We start from the raw sequence: 18,292 nt of genomic DNA, 5'->3' as shown, positions 1-18,292 counted from the left end.
AATTTTTAATCCATAGATAACATTTTATAAAGAGTCCTTATAAAATACTATTTACGTTTCAGTCGTGAGTTAATGTTTAATCAAACAGAATTTAAACAGAAAAATGTTTTTTTATATTTATAAAAAGCAAACCACTGTACGATATTCAGGCAAAGAAATTAATATAATAAATTGTCATAAGTATTTATATTTATTGTAAGTAGTTATTATTATTGTCATCTTTTTATTGTACTTATGAAATAGCGGTTGTCATGTGAACATTGTTACTACTACTACTTAATACTTAATACAACGTAACCGTCTAGTTAAATATTGTCGTGTGGATTAGAGGGGCTCTCGTAAAACACATGCCCGTTTTATTATGTGGTATAGTAAACTAGTTATATTGTTGACTTGTGGCAAATACAACTAATTCATCAGATAATTATGACCACAGACAATTTAGTTGGCAATTTAGTTGATCTCTTGATAAATTTTGTCTAACAGCTGCGAAGTGCGCTTGCCGCGTGTCTGAATTACTGGGAAAATTAACAGCTGTACCACAACATTATCGAGATGGTTTGGTAAAAATCATGAACTATTTAACTATTGGTTATTATGACATACAATTCAGTTACTGAATGGAGCTTAAGCAAATAATAACATTATGCGCTTGCGAGGAAGCGTTGAGGAATATTTGAAGAATTCCACGTTGCATGGGGCACGCTTTATAGTAGATGAAGATGCCAGCTGGTTGGAGCGCATATTTTGGATCATTTGTTTGATCGTCTCATGGTATGCCTCCTGGTTGCTTATCAAAGCATCGTTGGGTAAGTTTAAGAATTCAAGAATGGAGTATCGTTTTTTTGTTTGTTTGGAGGACTGCTCATTTGTTATCTAAATTGACAAGCTGCTTTTGAGAACAACGCGATTAGCTTTGTGGTGGAGAGTTCTTATCGTGATTGGGATTCCAATTTCCCGGCCATTATAGTTTGTGAATCGAAGAATATGGATCGCATACAGGAAGTAGCCGAACAGTAAGTATGCATTTACATATGTATCATCTTATCGCTATCTGATTTTGATATATTTTAGGCTCTGGGGAGCCGATCATGATTTTACCTTGGAGGAAGTACTCAGCGAGATTGCCTTCTTTCGTGGCGAGTCCTATCACACTGTGCACGAGTGCAGCGGGGAGGAATCCACAGCTTCATGTTTCTACTCGAATTTCTCGTATTACGCCCAGCTGGTTAGGAGCAGCTGTGTGGACTCCATTAAGAGCTGTCAGTGGAATAAATCACCCTTTGACTGCTGCAGATATTTTCAACGCATGGAAACGGAACTGGGAATATGCTATGCCATCAACTCAATGCAGGCGGGGTTAGTTAAGCAATCAGAATTAACATTAATCATTGGTGTTTTAAATATTTTCAATTTATACAGAAAGCACAAAGGTCCAAAATTGAATATGTACTCCAATCGCTATACGGGTCCTGGATCTTTGACAATGGAGCTACACACAGAGGCAACGGTAAGTGAGCTAAATTTCAATATACATATAAAGTAGGATAGCTACTTAATATTCACGCTGGAAAGGTTTTCATTCTGGGTACTGAGGAGGTGCCCACTTTGGTAACACCAAAAACTGATTTTTTCGTTGTGGGTCCCTACATATCGTTTGTGTAAGTACTTTTAGTTCCATGATACCCGATATACTTGTTATAGTTGTACATTTATCGATCAGTCGATTTGTATCCAAGCGTGATATTGAGAACGATGAGGAGATCCGGCAGACGAGCGTCCAACAGCGCAACTGTCGTTTTCCGGATGAGAATATTCTGGATGTGCATCACTATTATAGTTACAGCGCCTGTACGGTGCAGTGCCGCAAGGATAGGCAAATGGAGTTGTGCAATTGCTCTAGCCATCTGACACCTAACTCACCCGACTGGCAGCTATGTAACATGGATGGATTGGAGTGTCTAAATCGCAATTACGAGGATCTCTCCGTGATCATTGCCAAATGGTCACGTCGACGTGGCCGCAAAGGACTCGTCTGCGATTGCCTGCCCTCCTGTACGGAGGTGGACATCACAACCGTCTTTGACAGCAAGGATAACATTTATGGACACCAGAATCCAATCTCTAAAATAGAAGTGGCACTCATTGATCTGCCAACGGAACGTTACAAGCGTAACTTGGTAAGAGGCAAATTGGATCTCGTAGGTAAGTGGGACTTGAAAATGTATATTTGTCAACCGTGTAACTAGATAATCAAGTACATTTGCTTTATAGTATCCATTGGTGGCACAACGGTTCTGTTTGTGGGCGCCAGCTTGCTGAGTTTTGTGGAGATCATATACTACATGACCATACGACCCTATACCACCTACATGCACGAGAAACAACGCCTGAAGAGACTCAGTCAGCTTAAAATCGAAAACTAAAATCGATGTTTTATTAACACAAACTAATTGAAAAAATTATTATTTTTTAATTTCGCTAAATTAACAAATTTTTTAATTCGTGTATCAAAAAAAAAATAATAAAATTATAATAAATAAATTTTATTGCTTCGCTTTCGAAAAATAAAAGTAGAATTTAGTTTTCAGGATAAATTATTTGCACAGTTCGCACAATCGCAAATAATTTTGACTTAATCTTAATTGCTACCTATAAATCGTCTGTGAAATACTGAAATACTGAAATCAACAGTTTTTAGGTTTAATGGTCTTATCCTATATACCATGCTATATTTGGCACACTCCCAACGACAGTCAGCTGTATGCCACGAACCAACCGAACAATTCTCAGAGTCTCGGAAATTTTAATTTTGGCTCAGTTTAATCGCGTTCGGCAGCGCTAACGCACTGAAAAATTGTAGTGAGAAAAACGTACGAAGAAAATTCTAAAAAGAGAAAGAGACAAAGACGGAATACGATAAAGTCACTCACAGTGCGTATACGTCATACAGAGTATACGAAATATGCTCTTAACGCGCGGGGAATGTTTGCAAATCCTAAGTAAGTTATTAAATGTCGAAAACGAAAGATTGCATCTCGTAGATTATGAACTGGAGAGGGACAAAGAAGCCGTTGGTTATCTGGGCGAATATTATACGTTGACTTTAATTTACTGCACTGTAAGTTTAACTAGATTATTTTCGCAGTGACAGATCGAACTGAATGATCATGAAATGATAAATTAAATGTCTTATGGCCTTTGCCATATTATTATAATTAGTTATCTGTGTATGTGTACATATTGTTCAACAAAATATAAATTGTTCAGCTTTAAATGTTCGTTACTTTCCTTTAGACAATAAACTAAGTAATTATTATTATTAAACCTTTGAAAGAAAATAAACTCTTTAGGATAACGTCATACAAAGTATTTGAAAATCCAAAGAAGTATTTATAAATATTAATAATTTGGGTAATTTCATTATCTTATCATATTTATTGAACCGTTGTAAGATTATTTTACTTTATCGCATTTATCTAAAAATATAATCAAAAAATATGCTTGCATACTTTCAGACAGCTTCAAAAACTCAAGTTGAACGAGTTTTTGTCAAGGCGCTGCAACAGCAAAGCGATGAGGCTGAAAAAGAGTCTATTTTTCGGAAGGAGGCATTGTTGTACGAGACACTACTAAATGAGATGCAAAAATATTGTGTGTAATATCAAAAACATATGCAAAATTTAAGCTGCTAATAGTTTTAATGCCATTTCACAGCAAGGATCACATGGAGCCCCAAATCATTTTATACGCGCTCCGACCTGATTGTGCTCGAGAACATGAAACTCATTGGCTATTGTGGGGCAGGAAATACGATGTTAAGCATGAATCAGATGCATCAATTGTTGCGAGCCCTGGCGGCTTTCCATGCAGCCAGTTTGGTCTATGAGCAGCGAGAGGGTATAAATATTGGAAAACAATTTGGTGAATACTTGTATGAGATAACAGTGGCTCCAAATATAGACTGGTATACAACAGGAATCTCAGCTATCTTGGCCGTAATAAAAACACTGCCTCAGTACCAACCAAGCATGGACTCTCAGCTGGCTGATGCCGTGCAGAGGGTTTATGAGCAGATTTCACCCTCCAGCAAATATAGGAATGTTGTCTGCCATCGTGATCTATGGGCGGCCAATGTTTTCTTTCCTGCTGATCACAAAGATGCGGCGTTACTGATTGATTTCCAGACCTGTCGCTACTCGCCACCAGCTGTCGACTTATGTTTCAGCCTCTATTTGAATCTGACAAGTGCAGAGCGACGACGAGTGGAAGTTAATTGCATTGATTTATATTATAAATGTCTGCAAAAGGACTTACAGGACTTTGGCTTGGAGTCCGCTGAACTGATACCCAAATCGGAACTGTTGCAATCCTACGAAGAATTTCGGCTTTTTGGAGCTCTATACAATGCCTTGGTAGCTACCGTTATCAAAGTTCCCAGAGAATTTGTTACGAACGCATTCAAATATGTGGATCGGAGTGCTGTCATTCTCGATTATATGAGAGAGAATCAAGAGTTTAGAGACGTCATGGAAAAGTGCTGCTTGGAAGTCATAGAAATTGCTCTTGTCAAGTGACATTACCCTCACTCTCTCCCACACACCGATAAGATAGAATTCACTACTCTGTAAAGCAATGCGAGCGATAAGCTGTGCACATAAATCATATATATGAAATAAATAGCGCACCGACATTTTAATGCACTACATTGAATAACTATAATTTGCTTAAATTAATGAAAGTTTGTATTGAAAACCAAACGAAATACATATGTATATGGTTTAAAATAAAACGTAAGATAGCCAAATGATCGCATGCCAAATAGGTTGTTTTGATATTAAAAATTAAAATTAAATACGATAAACAACAAATACTTTTTTTATAGAATCTGGTTTATTAACAACGCATTCAATTCAATAACTATTGAAACTATTTGCCATCTAACTAGACAACAAGTTGTGTATACTTTTTTTAAGTAAGGGTAGAGCGAACAACGAGTTCTTATAAGAAAAGGCTCGAAATTGTAAATACAATAGTTTGATATTGTCTCTCGCAGAGTACGTTTGTTATTTTTTCGCTGCGGGCGGTGCACATAAGTCATTTAATAAGATTTACTATTGAATCGTTAATATCATGAGTAAACAAGATTATAAACCGGTGTTGACGCGAACCAATCGTTTCGAACTGTTTTCAATTGATGAATGCGAGCAGATATTAAAAGCTGTGCTCAAAGATCACAATCAAATGGGAATCCTTAACAAGTTCCAAATTTTGCCGGCCATTGAGCATGTGGGTTTTCTAGGTGAATATTATCACCTCGTGCTCAGCTATCGATTGGAAAATGAAACAGAGGAACGCACAACACGTCTCTTTGTCAAATCGATGGTATACGAGAATGCGGACATGTCCTACTACGACGAAAAGTCGGGCATTATTAAAAAGGAGGCCAGACTGTATGAATTGCTGCTCAATGAGCTGAAAAAGTTCTGTAAGTGAGGGTAAACTAAAGAGAGAACTGGCATTGTTATAATTAGTACACAAATCTTGATAACAAAGATGAAGCTATATATTTTTATTTTCATTCATTCATTCATTCATTTTATATACTTGAATATATTAATGTTAAATAGCTGCTCATGTGTGGTGTGCCAAGTGCTATTTCACCCGGGACGATCTGTTCGTAATGCAAAATATTGAAGATTTGGGCTACAGATCACTGCCCTCAGAAACGAAATTTCTAAGCGAGGAACAGCTACGACCGATGCTGAGGGCACTGGCTACCCTGCATGCCAGCAGCGTGGCTTATGAGCGAAAGCATCGGGTGACAATCGGAGTGGAATTTAGACAGTGGCTGCTGGAGAAGTCAATTGATCCCGATATCGAATGGTGGACGACGGGCATAAAGGTTCGTTTTCGATTTGGCTGCCTGAAATTGTTGTTGATTGAAGAGAATTTTTGTGCTTTTCAGGCTATTCTGGCTGTGACTGCTACACATCCTCGAGTGATCAATGATGCAGCTGCTCAGGCGTATATAGCAAATGAGCTGCCACGTTGCCTAGATCGGGTCTACTATATGGCAAATCCATCACCTGTGCATCGCAACGTATTTCTACATCGTGACGCGTGGGGTGGCAATGTCTTCTATCCCAAGGAACAGTCCGAGAATGTGGGCTGTGTGCTGGTTGACTTTCAGCTGTGTCGCTATGCGCCGCCAGCTGTGGACTTCCTAATGGCCAGCTATCTGAATGTGGAGCCAGCGCAACGCAAAGAAATGATGGAGCGGATTACATCTGACTACTATGAGCACCTGGTGTCGGAGCTGGTGGCCATGGGAGTTGATGCAGAACGCGAGCAGCTTAGTCGCTCTGATTTTGAGCAATCGTTGAAGGACTTTTCGCTTTTTGGTGCCACATATAATTGCATTGCAGCCACCATACTCAGATTGCCCGATAACTATCTGAAGAAACTGAAGGATGAACAGGCGGGAGAGTTTCATAGTTTCTGCAATGTGGATCGCACCAAAAGTGTTTTAAGTTTAATGGACGAACATGGGGACTTCCGACGTTATTTATATGCCTGTGTAGATGATTTATTGGAACTGACATACTATAAACAAGCCGAATAAAACGGCCTTATCTTTGAACTGAAATGAAATGTCTTTGTATTAAGATTCAGCATTTGTACTTTTTTAATGAGACTAATTTTTTTTTAATATGATGAAATATTTATAGAGATTTATGCTTAGCCAAATATTCTCTCAAATTTAAAATATTTTATATGTGAAAGCATACAGTCTAAAAACATATATAGAGAACTGAAATACAACATTTAACATAAAATGTAATAGTGACTTTGTTTTTCTGTGTAATCTCAATGCTACCTAGTAACAGAAGCTTATCACTTTTAGTTATTTTACTCAAAGATTATCTTATCGCAAAAATTGTATATAAAAGAGCTGAGATTGTTGGGATTGTACATAGATAAAACGTTTTTTTTATGATTACTTTGCGAATTCTTTGATTGTATCTGATATCTTTTGCGAGCTACAAGATCGTGTTACTTAGTTCTCTTCAGTATACATCTAACTGTCAGCATCAATGGAACTGCTTAGCTCTGAGGAATGTCATCTGATAGCGTTACGTACGCTACAGCCGCAAATTGAAAAGGAAAATTTGGTTATAATAAATCGGCAACTCGATGCGGGCTCCAATGATTTACAGGGCTACATGGGTGAATACTACAAGCTGCTTTTGGACGTCGAAAATACAGAGACAAAAACGAAGCATCATTTGCAATACTTTGTTAAAAGTTTACCCTATAAAAATGCGCCGCAGAGAGCTGAATGCGAACGCAAAGGAGTTTTTCTCAAGGAATCAACCATCTATAGTCAAATATTGCCCAATGTGCAGAGATATGGTAGGTACATTTTATAATGATATTATATTGAATTACTTCCATACTTTATAGATATATTTGTATTCGTAAGTACTCTGAAATAACCTAATTTATCTTCTTTAGGAAGCCGCAAGCTCTTTCCGCAATGCTACTACAGTCGAGATGATGTAATTGTGCTGGAGGATCTTACGCTTAGTTATCGCCACCTTAAACCAATGGAGGGTTATACCCTAGAGCATTACAAGTTGGTGTTGGAGCATTTGGCTGCTCTACATGCGGCGAGCATTGCATGGGAGCATGCTGATCAATTTAATATTGGCGATCGCTACAAGGCGGTCAACATCGAACTAATGCTGGACACGCAAAATGAGTGGTTTACCACAGGCTTAAAGGTTCGAACACCCAGAAAAAATGCTATATAAATATACTTTTCCTTAACTATACATCGTCAACAGGGTATCGTTTTCTTGGCGGCACGACATGACAAATACCAAACGGAATCCGCTCAAGCTTTCATTAAGGATAAACTTTATCAGCTCCTGATCAAAACGAAAGAGATGGTTAAGCCCTCGAAGACCATAAAGAATGTGCTGTGTCATCGCGACAGTTGGGATCGCAATATACTTTTTGGTTTCCCTAGTCAGAGTGCCAAAGTACCCAACTCGTGCTGTATTGTGGACTTCCAGTTGACTAAGTATTGCTCACCGACATTAGATGTTCTATTTGTGCTCTATATAGTAGCGTCATCAAGTGATAGACTTGCTATTTATGAACAATGCCTGGAGCATTATTACGATTGTCTTCAATCGGAATTTGTTCGACTTCAGGTGCCGACAAATCTGATTACAAAAGAGAATTTTTTGGAGGACTGTCAACGCACTCGCTTAGCCGCATTGGTAATGAAGGCCATAACCGAACCACAGACAAAAATGTCAGCAAGTTTGGCCAATAAGATGCGTGCCGAGGAGCCCGAGAAATTTGACTATTATCTAAATGTTGACCGAACTGAAATGTATCTGAGGGTCATCGAATTGCAGCCTAATTATGAGAAAAAAATAATGGCGCCAATTGAGGAACTAGTTGATTATCTCATGGATCACAATAATATATACACGCCTCAATAAAATCCTCTGATATACATCAAGAAATTAAAATAATAATTGTATTTTTTGGGACATACAATATTTATTAAATGACCTAATAGTTGGAACTAACAGCAAATAGATTTCGTCATAGGTATAAACTAACTAGTTTTGATGGCATACATATTGTTATATAAATATATATAGTTGTATAATACTAACTTCAAGCTGGACTCTTTGGGCTAAGATCCGCATTGCAATTGTTAAAAGGCTAGCTACATTTAAAAGACCTCACACATTGACTGCTAGCTAATCAGTCCAGCAATCCTCATTAGCATCGTCGTCATCAAAGTCGCGCACATTGAAGTCCTCATGAAAGAGTTCCTCGCCCTCCTCCTCGGAGGACTCCGACTGTCATCTAATGCCGCTGACCCGATGCGGCAGACTAATCACACCCTTCGGGGGCCGGGGCATCCTAATGCTTGTGGATGCACCCATTGTCGCTGACGTTGAGCTTGATGCCTTGCCGGAAACACTGGGAATCAGCTGGGCATTCAATATGGTTGTCTGATCGAAGCAGCTGCAGCAATATTTATCACATCGTATCAGCAAAGCGAGGCCACCCAGCAGCCAGAGGAGCACACCCGGCCACGAGTAGACCGCACAGGCTGAGAAGAGGACAACGCTGAGCAGCAGGCACATTCCGCACAGCACGGGACTCACATTGATGACGCTGCCGGTGTACTGCGGTATAACGCCCATCATCATGGCCACAATCAAGACTCCAATGGCGCCAGTGAACGCAGCGGGTGCCCAACGCAACACCAGACCAGCCACACACAGCGCTATCCCCAATCCGATGACGACAATTGAAAATATTGTCACCCTCCATGAGCTGAGTGTCGGCACTCGCACACTGCGCTCCAGCGGACCAGCTGTGGTGACCTGAATCAAAGCAGAGTCTTACTGAGTTTTATGAAATGGGAAAGCAAATATTTATAGTCCAGTTACCTTTATCTTCTGACGATACTCATCGACTATGGCATCAATGTCCGTTGAGGTATCCGAATCGCTTTTGTCAAACTTATCGGGATACTCAAAATCAGATGGCTACAGTAATCAAACAACAAGATTGACATTAATTAAAAATGAAATGCAGATGCAAAAGGCTTCGAATGCCATCTGCAGAAATCAAAAATATAAGTTTTTGGGGTTTCTGTTCCCTAGAACACTCACCGGTGGCTCGCTGTCTGACAGAATGGTGGACTCGACATCTCTGCCTTCGCGTTGCGCCAGTGGAGATGTGGGTTCGCCTAGCAGGAGCCATTCCTTTTCCACCTCGGGCTTAGTTCTTGATTTGTTCTTCGGCTTTTTCTTTAGGCCACTCTGCTTGGACAAGCCAATGTGCCAGAGAGTGCGCTTCATGCGACTGGATGTAGATGTGGCAGCGCTGCAGCTGCTGCTGCTCTTGGCAATGGGCGCTGTGGAGAGGCGACTGTAGGACAACGATGACTCACTGCTGCTGGGCTGCATGAATTTGGGACGGTATGGCACATATAGCAAGTAGAAGGCACGCAGAAGGGCGCCAGTTATGTGACTAGCTGCCAGACAGTAGCTGAGATGCTGCAGCGGACACGCAAAGGCCAACATGGCACACAGGCTGCCCGCAATGAAGACGGCAAGAACGGGATTGCCACTGTCGGAGCTCTCATAGCTGATTTGTTTGCTTAGAATGCGCCACTCGGAGGTGGCCAGACGCACCACAATGCCATACAGCTCGGGAAAGATTTCCAGAAACGCTGCCGAGCTGGTCAACAGCAACATACAAGCGGAGGCAGGCACCAACTTATGAAATCCACTCTCATCCAGTATATTGAAAAGTGGTACGGCCACATATTCTTCCCGTGATCTATTTGATTAGAGCTGTTCGATTATCGTGTTTAATTAGTTACTGTTGAGGCTACCCACTTGAAATGCACCACTGTCGAGAGACAGATGGAGGTGAGCAGGAGTGAGATCATCACCAGTGCAATCACAAGTACCGCCGTGATTCTACCACTGCGATGCTGCTGAGACCAGACACTGGGAAAGGCATAGGTAAGCAATGCGGTCGTCAAAAGGAACTGTAACGATAGACAAACAAGAAATTATAAATTTGCCACAGATAGTGGTATATCTTATATCTTATATCCTATCTTTCAAAGAGTAACTGACTACAACTTCTTCTCGAAATATCTTAATAAACCTCATCAATGATAGCATTAGAAACACGATGCAGATAACTTTAAGACCTTGTTCAGTTCGAATAGCAACTCAGTTTTCTACACAGTACATCTGTTATTTCTACAAAACAAAACTGAGTTAATAAATTTCAAACCAAAATGCAAAAATAGAAGGCAATTTTATAGCAGAAGTCGGCATGGGAAGAGTTGTCTAGCGAAACGCAACCAATGCGTTACATTGGAAACAGAAATCAACGCTGTGGCACATAGAATCCATAACAAAAAAGTTGGCTCCACGTGTCATAATCAAAAGCTCACATCCTGTGGCTTCAATTGTCGGTAGTCACGACAGCCGTTGCCAGTAATGCGCCAAAAAATCGATAAAAAAAAGACAAAAAAATGAAAGAAAAAGCGCATAGTGCACTGACCTAAAACCACGCCCATCAGCACACTAACTGAAAGGGGTAAAGAGGGAATGAGTGGGGGAAAGCGGATGAACCACTTACGCTGCTAATGCCATTTGGCTGAAAGTAGTTGTCCGACCAGGCCACAAAGTCGCCACGCCACCAACCAACTGCGCTGAGAATTGCATTTAGCCCGAACATGCCAAGTGTCATGATGAAACTGAAAGCCTTCGAGTGCTGCAAAAAAGATCAGATTTAATTTGAACATTTTTATTTCTATTGTTTAAAGAGAACTGCCACAAATATAAGGATATACATGATTCGCATATAATTAAAAATGTTCAACATAACATTTACCTGTGTGCTTAAATACAAATGAAAACATTAAATGCATAAAACTATTCACAAGAACTTTGAATTAAGTGTGAATCTGAATAAAAGTGCAAAGTACGAACCTCGAGACCTAACATAAACATTCCAGTTACCAAGAAGACAACGGCAACACCAAGCACATCCGGCCAGGGCTCATTTGCCGGTGAATTGCGGCCTAAAAGTGAGCAACAAATATAATTAAAATCAGTACAGTCGTGGCAGCAATATTGGTCACGCACCCAGTATAAGAATACGGGCCAGGCCACCAGTCATGGCATCCAGACAGGCGCTCAGGGTGCGAGAGAGTGCGGCACAGGCGCACATGGCTGCCAGTGCATCCATCCAGGTGGCCAAGAAGAGGCAGCCAAAGTCAAATTTATTTGTGGCACGCACATAAGGCATTTGCAGGCTACGCAGACTCGACTTGCAGCGAGCTGTAAGTGCATTAAAATTATAAGTAATTATTACTTTTATTTAATTTTTAACACAATATTAAAAAAAATTAAGATAATGAACTATTCTACTGGATAAACCATGTCCAAAATGTTATTAACGTAATTAGTTATACGTAGATAAAGGATTGTTTAATTATCCATTAATACTTATTAACAAATTTAAAAAAGATTTATCTGTTTTTTGCCTGTGTGGTTTTTCACACCTCCTTTTAAGGACTCGTTAAGGAAAGCATTGCATATCAGGTAATATCTACTCACCTGCTATGGCGCCATAGATTGTGGCAAGTAGTGTGGCAAATATTAGACCCGGTGCGGCAGCCTCATTGAAAGCTATCAAGTAGGCAATCACTGAGGTGCCCAACGCCAGGCGAGCGCCGCTGCCGCAGCAGAGCGCGTCAAGCAAGCTGTAAGAATATAAAACACAAATCTGGTCATAAATCAGGTCGTCTGGCAAATATAATATATAATTAAAGCTTAATTAAATGTTGGGTTACCAGCCCACACACAATTAAGTTCAAACCGGACATTTATTGGCGCCAACCGGAAGAGCTGTCTACTCTGTGGTTTTCAATCGGTTTCTGTTCTGTTTGCTTCTCGTGACTCATGTAAAATTCGCTCGTTTAGCTGTGTGTCCTTACTGCACTGTATCCTGTTTTGTAATTCAAATCCACAAGAAATGTTTGCCTTGCGCCTTTTGGCCAATTTGCTGCTTATTGTAATTGTATGCACGATTCCTGCATATTTTAGACGCTCAATTATCCTTAATTACATGGCAATTGTCTTTCCAGCCTGAGGCAGCTTGTTAACTTTTTGATGGCGTCAGAGCTAAGTGGCCCAATTATTTGAGTTTGCTAACCGACTGAATTAACAATAGTTCTATTCTATGTTTAGCTTATGTAGTGCTTTATATTCACCAACATCCTTGATATTCATAAGAATGTTTTTATGCACATTTATAATTCTCTCTTCACTCTTTCACAGCAGGTTGATATTCTACCTCAAACACAAAAATATAATATTAATATGTAAATAGAACACATCCTTCCTCTCTGTTTTTTCATAAATATCAGAGTCTTGTCTGTCTGCTGTTGGTTTAGCTGTTTAGATTCGCAAAGTGCGTGACTTGCCACCGACATAACAAATCGCCAAAAATAAGCTTCAAGCTCAACGACTATATGTTACCTACAAACGCTAGCTTGTAATATAATAATTATTATTAATTTTTGTTTTCCTTTTGGTAAAAGTAAACTCAATTTACTACACTTACATTTTTTATACTTAGGAGTATGTGTTTTTTAATGAACTTAAGGAGAGAGGCTCTTATGTTAAAGTTAATAATTGAGTCAAATCTGAGCTTTATTATAATTTTAGATTTCGAATAAAACACAAAAAATGATAAAGATACAAATTGAAAATCGGAATTCAATAATTATGTGTAGTCAAAAATTATATAAAATTCATCAGCATCCTCAAAAATTCCTATCTAAATATAAATATATAAAAATTTATAAATATTTAAAAATATTTTTTTCTTCAGAATGCATATTAAGTTAGTTACTGGACATTACACATACGCACTGCTGGTCGCAACTAAATGTGTAGAGCATACAAAAGTTAAATAAATGAGTGGCGAAAACAACAAAACACAAGAGCACAACGAGACAGAAGCAGCGCCAGTCAGTGCGACGCCGACACATGAAAAATGGCAACAACAAAAAAAGAAGAAAAAATATAGAAAATAGTAAAATAGATAAAAACAAAGGCTGCACAGTCAGCAAGTGGGCAAGTGGGTGGGAATATGGGTTGTTTGGGGAAAATCCAGTTCAGCAATCCAACAATCAAAAATCAATTTATTGATTACACGACAAATACACATATATCATGTGGCATGTGGCCAGATCATAATATCAACGTTATATGCATGCTGGCTAAGAGGTTTGACCATGAATGCATTGCATATAAACTGTTGGCTACAACATGAGCAATCTGTTTGGGTTTGGTGGGTGGTTGGTTGTTGTCGTTGGTTGGTAGGCTTACCTGGCGCTCGACATTGTTCGGCTCTTCTGGGCTGTTTTTTGGCAGACTTTTGTTAGCTTTTGGCTAAGTTTTCTGGCTTCCTGCCAACAACCAGCAGTCTATGTTTTGAATTTTATTTCTTCTTGGCATTTAATGTTAATTGCATATTTTTATTTCGGTCATTGCATTGTAGGCTTTTATTTAGTGCTTAGAATAATTATTGTGTTTGCTTTTGTATCACTTGTGGCTTGGCATTGCCTTTAATTAGCCACGTCGACGTGGCATGTAACGCCTTGAAGCGTAACAGCTCGTACAATAGACAAACTATTTCGTTAGGTTACGCACTCAATTGCGTATAAATATCAGACGTAATTTTCCAAGTACGTAGCGCTCACTCAAATTGGCCGCAATTGACTGAATGCTCATTTAAAGCTTTCCAACATACATTTTGGGAACAGCGAAAAAAGCGAAAGCTTTTCTATAACGCTTTCCGAGAGCCCAGTGCAGGTCCTGCGCACTGGCGATTGTTTACGTTTATGTTTGCAGTTGATTGCACCGCTTTTTGCTTTCTGCCTCTTAATTAAAGTCAGAAAGGGAGAGTGTAGGCAAGGGGAAAGGGAAAAACAGGTAATATGATTCGTTACCCTTCATGTGGCTCGAGTGCTGTATGTAAGTGTCATTCATTTTAGCCCTTATTTACGCGCCATTTTTTTTTTTAAATACTTGATAGATTTGAGTTATATCTAAGTCTTTTTAAATGACTTTAATTAAAAAATGTTTAGTGCTCTATTTATAATCGTTCAATCTGCTCGAACAGGTCACAAAGAATTGACAAAGTATTGCATTAAAATGATTTATTTGTATACAAAGTGGCAGCTTCATGCTCATGTGTTCTAAATAGAATACATCTTTTTATGCTTTGTGTGGAAATATCAAAAGCAAATGCTTAACAATATTTATGATAAGGAAGGTATAATGGCATAAATTAAAAAAAAAAAGCTTTAGCCAACATAAATCAAGAATTCTTTAGTAATTGCGGAAGCATGCGGAAGAAATGTATAACTTAAAAATCGCAACTCACATAGTTAAAGCTAAGATAATTAGATCTATGGAGAGATGTTACCTCAAAATAGTAAGCATCATTTATATCATTCGTATATTATTAAGCGTGACATCAATATGTTGGAATGAACAAATAATGATAATAATAATATCACTTGTGAATCAACTGATGTGCTAATCAACGGCATGATAAGTATGCGAAGTTCTACTTAAAGTGTTTTACGATTTCAGTCAGTGCAGATAAACTGGTTGAGCTGACCGGTCCATATCGAAACGAGTTCCAGGTGAATGCCAGACATGTCTCGACAAAAAATTTCGGATCAAACATTTTGATAATTTTATCTAATAGACAAAATCCCCGCTTCGTTGATAACTTTGGACTTGAGCATTTGTTTCTATCAACTTATACACTTCTAGCTAAATTGAACTTTGAATTTTAGAGGCTGCGGTCACTTAGCACTCATCAGCTTTCGACCTTCCATCCAACTTTTAAGTCATTTTTATTTTTGGTACAACTAGTTACCTGTCATATATATGTGATATGTGGGCAATATATGGTTTATTGCTCAACCAGCCATTTGCTATATATAGTTTTTATATCTTTTGGTAACTCAACCTCAATTGCTGTTTGGCCTTTTTACTTATGATTTGCCCAGTAATTTAATTAAAAGCACATTTAATGGCCTGATTTCTTAAGTTACGCTGAGTTATTGTTATGGAGATTAAAGTGGACTTAAAATCGAGCTGAAACCATTTGCTGCGCTCAATAAATAACACTCGGGGCACTTCATTAATATTTACCAACGTGCTTAACATGTCCATCGAATTGATGCATTCTTTTGCATAATTTACGTATTTATCTTACACATAATAACACCAAATTCATTAATGCTGCTCAATCATTTTCTTAAGTATTCACACGTATATCTCAATTTGAAAATTAAGTATCTAATTTGTTATTTCATAGCACTGATCTATTAAATATTTATTTTTTATCATTTCCATACATATTGTTTTTACGTGTCAAAAGCATTTACATCTATTTAATTTACATATTTATCGACGGAAAAATTATGCCTTTTGATGTCTTAAGCTTCTTGTTTGCAGTTAGCCAGCCTCAACTTAGGTCATTTCAGTTCAGTGACTCATATTTGAAGTTGATGTTACAAGCCACTGGGTGTGTTAAAGCTAATCAATATCACCTTAAAGAAAAGCCATAATTATAATCAAAATCAATCAATGACGCCTGCATCACGTTTTAGAGCTATATCAAATAAACTAGGTCAATTTCGACGGAAGTTAGGCGAGCCGCGACCGGAAAGTATTCGTAGACTATTTAACCATATAAATCTCAGCTGAAGCAGATAAATTTGTTAAAAGACTTTATCTTTGTGCCACGCACTTATCAAAAAAAGAAGTATTTTTTCATTATATCATTATTATCATTATAGTATTATTTTTCTACATATTTCTTATTATTCTATTATATTTTATGCTATTTATATTTACTTATATGCTTAACGAATCACCACCATAAATAATCTGAAAAATTTCGAAGCTTGAAATATTTTGGGGTTTGTATGTATATTATTTTTATTGTATATATATTTGTATATATATATATATATCTTTATTTTATTTTAACTTAAAACGCAATATGAAAACGGGTTCTTTTTTGAAAAGTTCACCCAAAATAATTGGTATATTGCAAATTGGATCTAAGAATTGCAGAATTAAATTTATGGCCAACACTTAAAAGCGAATATGATAAATATCTATCATCTGTCCAGCATTGAAATGGCCTTGATGATTTTAAGAAAAAGCGCTAAGAAATTATATAATAGTACGGCAACAATTAGCGAGCTTATAATTATTGGCATGCCATATTGGAATATTTATGAATTGTGATTAACAACACCAAGGCTAAGTAGTTCTAATTAAATGGGCCATCGCCAGGCAATTAAAAAGTGACGACATTAAAAATTTTACACATTTATACAGAGTCTGAGACGAGTTCCAAGTCATCAAGAAATCAAACAATTGATGGCGACGCACATGGCAGAAAACACGATCTATGGAACCTTTGCCGGAAGTTTTTGCAAACCTCACGTATCGAGAAACGAGAATTCTTAGATCTAGAGATGCATACATATGAATGTACGAATATGTTTATTGGTATTGTGTCTCTGTGTGTGTGCGTGTGCGTGTGAGGAAGTGAAATAGGTTAAAGTTCTTCGATTGGCGCCACTGCTTCAAACTTTGACAAATGGATGTGTTCAGCAATTTACGCTAATTTCGATCTGAGGTTCTAACGGGTTTTTGCGCGCCCGTCAAGGTCAACCAAAATGTTTGAGTGTGTTTATTTTTTTATTATTATCATGGATTAACATATTTTTAGCGCGCGGTCAACAGGGCACGAGGTTAAATTTATTTAAGCAATATTTAGAAAAAGGAAATAAATTTTTGAATATAGAGAATGTTGTTTTGTTTCTATAGCTAATTAGGCGGAAATTATTAAATAACATGATTAAAGTAGTTAGTCAGGTGACTGGGCTTTAAATGTTTGTAAGTTGAATGTGATTTGATGCGCAATTATTCGAAACAACAACGTTTCGCTTGATTATTCAATATTTGACTGATTCGCAACACTGTCAACAGCTGTTTTGTGCTCCCACTTGCCATGCCGCTCTCCCAGTTAACCGACCACCACACAAATTAAACCAAATCACAGCTGACCTTTTCCCATTGCCTGCTCTCTCCCGGCTTTCATATGCTGCTCTCTCGCACTCTCTCTCTCTCTCTCTGTTTGTTTTACTCTTGCCTTCTGCGCGTGCGTCGCGAATGTCACTCTCGATATAAAGTGGCAAGAAGAAGACGTTGAAAGTAATATTAAAATAAAATTAGTCAAAAGCAGATAAAGTGAATATTTAATTTGTAAATCGCAGCAATTATTCTAAAGTCGGTTATCAGCATTAACTTCGTAGTTTGAATTGTACATTTGAGGAATTGTGGCTGTGCTCTGTGAAAATTGTGAAATTGCCAGTCAAATGCCGATATGTAAATTAAGTTCATAATATTGCGCAAAACAAAAGTTGAAGTTGAAGTTTAGAAGTGCCCTCAGCAGTCTGAAGAAACTATCGACATTAAAACCTCTTCACATTTATGCAATTCACTATGCGGCTTACATTCGCCCACCCGTCAACTTCTTGTCATCTTATATGCAGTTGTCCAAAAACTAGACGGCCTTTAAATTTTTGAGGGTTTTTGACCCCAGAGCAGACACT

The 18,292-nt window shown here is 38.2% G+C and overlaps 5 protein-coding genes across 5 annotated transcripts; 4 read left to right on the top strand and 1 right to left on the bottom strand.

Annotated features, from left to right (window-relative positions):
• Nucleotides 1-646: 646 nt before the first annotated feature.
• On the top strand, nucleotides 647-2,444 carry LOC6562175 (pickpocket protein 28). The gene is made up of 7 exons (XM_001988716.2): nucleotides 647-809; nucleotides 890-1,016; nucleotides 1,075-1,359; nucleotides 1,423-1,510; nucleotides 1,576-1,661; nucleotides 1,724-2,205; nucleotides 2,275-2,444. The coding sequence occupies exons 1-7, from the start codon at nucleotides 647-649 to the stop codon at nucleotides 2,424-2,426; spliced, it is 1,383 nt and encodes a 460-aa protein (XP_001988752.1). The 3' UTR covers nucleotides 2,427-2,444.
• Nucleotides 2,445-2,882: 438 nt separating this feature from the next.
• Nucleotides 2,883-4,794, top strand: LOC6562176. Its single transcript, XM_001988717.3, has 3 exons — nucleotides 2,883-3,121; nucleotides 3,519-3,654; nucleotides 3,718-4,794. The coding sequence occupies exons 1-3, from the start codon at nucleotides 2,966-2,968 to the stop codon at nucleotides 4,575-4,577; spliced, it is 1,152 nt and encodes a 383-aa protein (XP_001988753.1). The 5' UTR covers nucleotides 2,883-2,965; the 3' UTR covers nucleotides 4,578-4,794.
• Nucleotides 4,795-5,065: 271 nt separating this feature from the next.
• LOC6562177 lies at nucleotides 5,066-6,649 on the top strand. The gene is made up of 3 exons (XM_001988718.2): nucleotides 5,066-5,488; nucleotides 5,631-5,905; nucleotides 5,969-6,649. Exons 1-3 carry the CDS (start codon nucleotides 5,134-5,136, stop codon nucleotides 6,623-6,625), a joined length of 1,287 nt encoding a protein of 428 aa, XP_001988754.1. The 5' UTR covers nucleotides 5,066-5,133; the 3' UTR covers nucleotides 6,626-6,649.
• Nucleotides 6,650-7,097: 448 nt separating this feature from the next.
• On the top strand, nucleotides 7,098-8,534 carry LOC6562178. The gene is made up of 3 exons (XM_032736330.1): nucleotides 7,098-7,416; nucleotides 7,519-7,787; nucleotides 7,851-8,534. Exons 1-3 carry the CDS (start codon nucleotides 7,098-7,100, stop codon nucleotides 8,517-8,519), a joined length of 1,257 nt encoding a protein of 418 aa, XP_032592221.1. The 3' UTR covers nucleotides 8,520-8,534.
• A 26-nt stretch (nucleotides 8,535-8,560) lies between these two features.
• On the bottom strand, nucleotides 8,561-14,362 carry LOC6562179. Its single transcript, XM_001988720.2, has 9 exons — nucleotides 13,968-14,362; nucleotides 12,189-12,334; nucleotides 11,715-11,909; nucleotides 11,559-11,650; nucleotides 11,206-11,340; nucleotides 10,446-10,600; nucleotides 9,714-10,386; nucleotides 9,489-9,587; nucleotides 8,561-9,422 (listed from the first exon to the last, which is right to left on the bottom strand). Exons 1-9 carry the CDS (start codon nucleotides 13,979-13,981, stop codon nucleotides 8,892-8,894), a joined length of 2,040 nt encoding a protein of 679 aa, XP_001988756.1. The 5' UTR covers nucleotides 13,982-14,362; the 3' UTR covers nucleotides 8,561-8,891.
• Between the last annotated feature and the right edge of the window lie 3,930 nt (nucleotides 14,363-18,292).

The sequence above is a fragment of the Drosophila grimshawi genome, unplaced genomic scaffold (assembly GCF_018153295.1).
Source record: "Drosophila grimshawi isolate 15287-2541.00 unplaced genomic scaffold, ASM1815329v1 contig_1377, whole genome shotgun sequence".
Lineage (NCBI taxonomy): Eukaryota > Metazoa > Arthropoda > Insecta > Diptera > Drosophilidae > Drosophila > Drosophila grimshawi.
Note: the sequence above shows the minus strand (reverse complement) of the source record. Positions and strands in the feature narration are given on the sequence as shown.

Coding starts and splice junctions, on each gene's coding strand:
- LOC6562178 (XM_032736330.1), top strand. CDS start 7,098: ATGGAACTGCTTAGCTCTGAGGAATGTCATCTGATAGCGTTACGTACG. Junction 7,417..7,518: donor GCCCAATGTGCAGAGATATG/GTAGGTACATTT, acceptor TATCTTCTTTAG/GAAGCCGCAAGCTCTTTCCG. Junction 7,788..7,850: donor GGTTTACCACAGGCTTAAAG/GTTCGAACACCC, acceptor CATCGTCAACAG/GGTATCGTTTTCTTGGCGGC.
- LOC6562176 (XM_001988717.3), top strand. CDS start 2,966: ATGCTCTTAACGCGCGGGGAATGTTTGCAAATCCTAAGTAAGTTATTA. Junction 3,122..3,518: donor TGACTTTAATTTACTGCACT/GTAAGTTTAACT, acceptor GCATACTTTCAG/ACAGCTTCAAAAACTCAAGT. Junction 3,655..3,717: donor AAATGAGATGCAAAAATATT/GTGTGTAATATC, acceptor GCCATTTCACAG/CAAGGATCACATGGAGCCCC.
- LOC6562177 (XM_001988718.2), top strand. CDS start 5,134: ATGAGTAAACAAGATTATAAACCGGTGTTGACGCGAACCAATCGTTTC. Junction 5,489..5,630: donor CAATGAGCTGAAAAAGTTCT/GTAAGTGAGGGT, acceptor AATGTTAAATAG/CTGCTCATGTGTGGTGTGCC. Junction 5,906..5,968: donor GGTGGACGACGGGCATAAAG/GTTCGTTTTCGA, acceptor TGTGCTTTTCAG/GCTATTCTGGCTGTGACTGC.
- LOC6562175 (XM_001988716.2), top strand. CDS start 647: ATGCGCTTGCGAGGAAGCGTTGAGGAATATTTGAAGAATTCCACGTTG. Junction 1,511..1,575: donor AGCTACACACAGAGGCAACG/GTAAGTGAGCTA, acceptor CACGCTGGAAAG/GTTTTCATTCTGGGTACTGA. Junction 2,206..2,274: donor AGGCAAATTGGATCTCGTAG/GTAAGTGGGACT, acceptor TTTGCTTTATAG/TATCCATTGGTGGCACAACG.
- LOC6562179 (XM_001988720.2), bottom strand. Junction 11,341..11,558: donor TGTTTATGTTAGGTCTCGAG/GTTCGTACTTTG, acceptor TCTTTTTTGCAG/CACTCGAAGGCTTTCAGTTT. Junction 9,423..9,488: donor AGTATCGTCAGAAGATAAAG/GTAACTGGACTA, acceptor GCTTTGATTCAG/GTCACCACAGCTGGTCCGCT.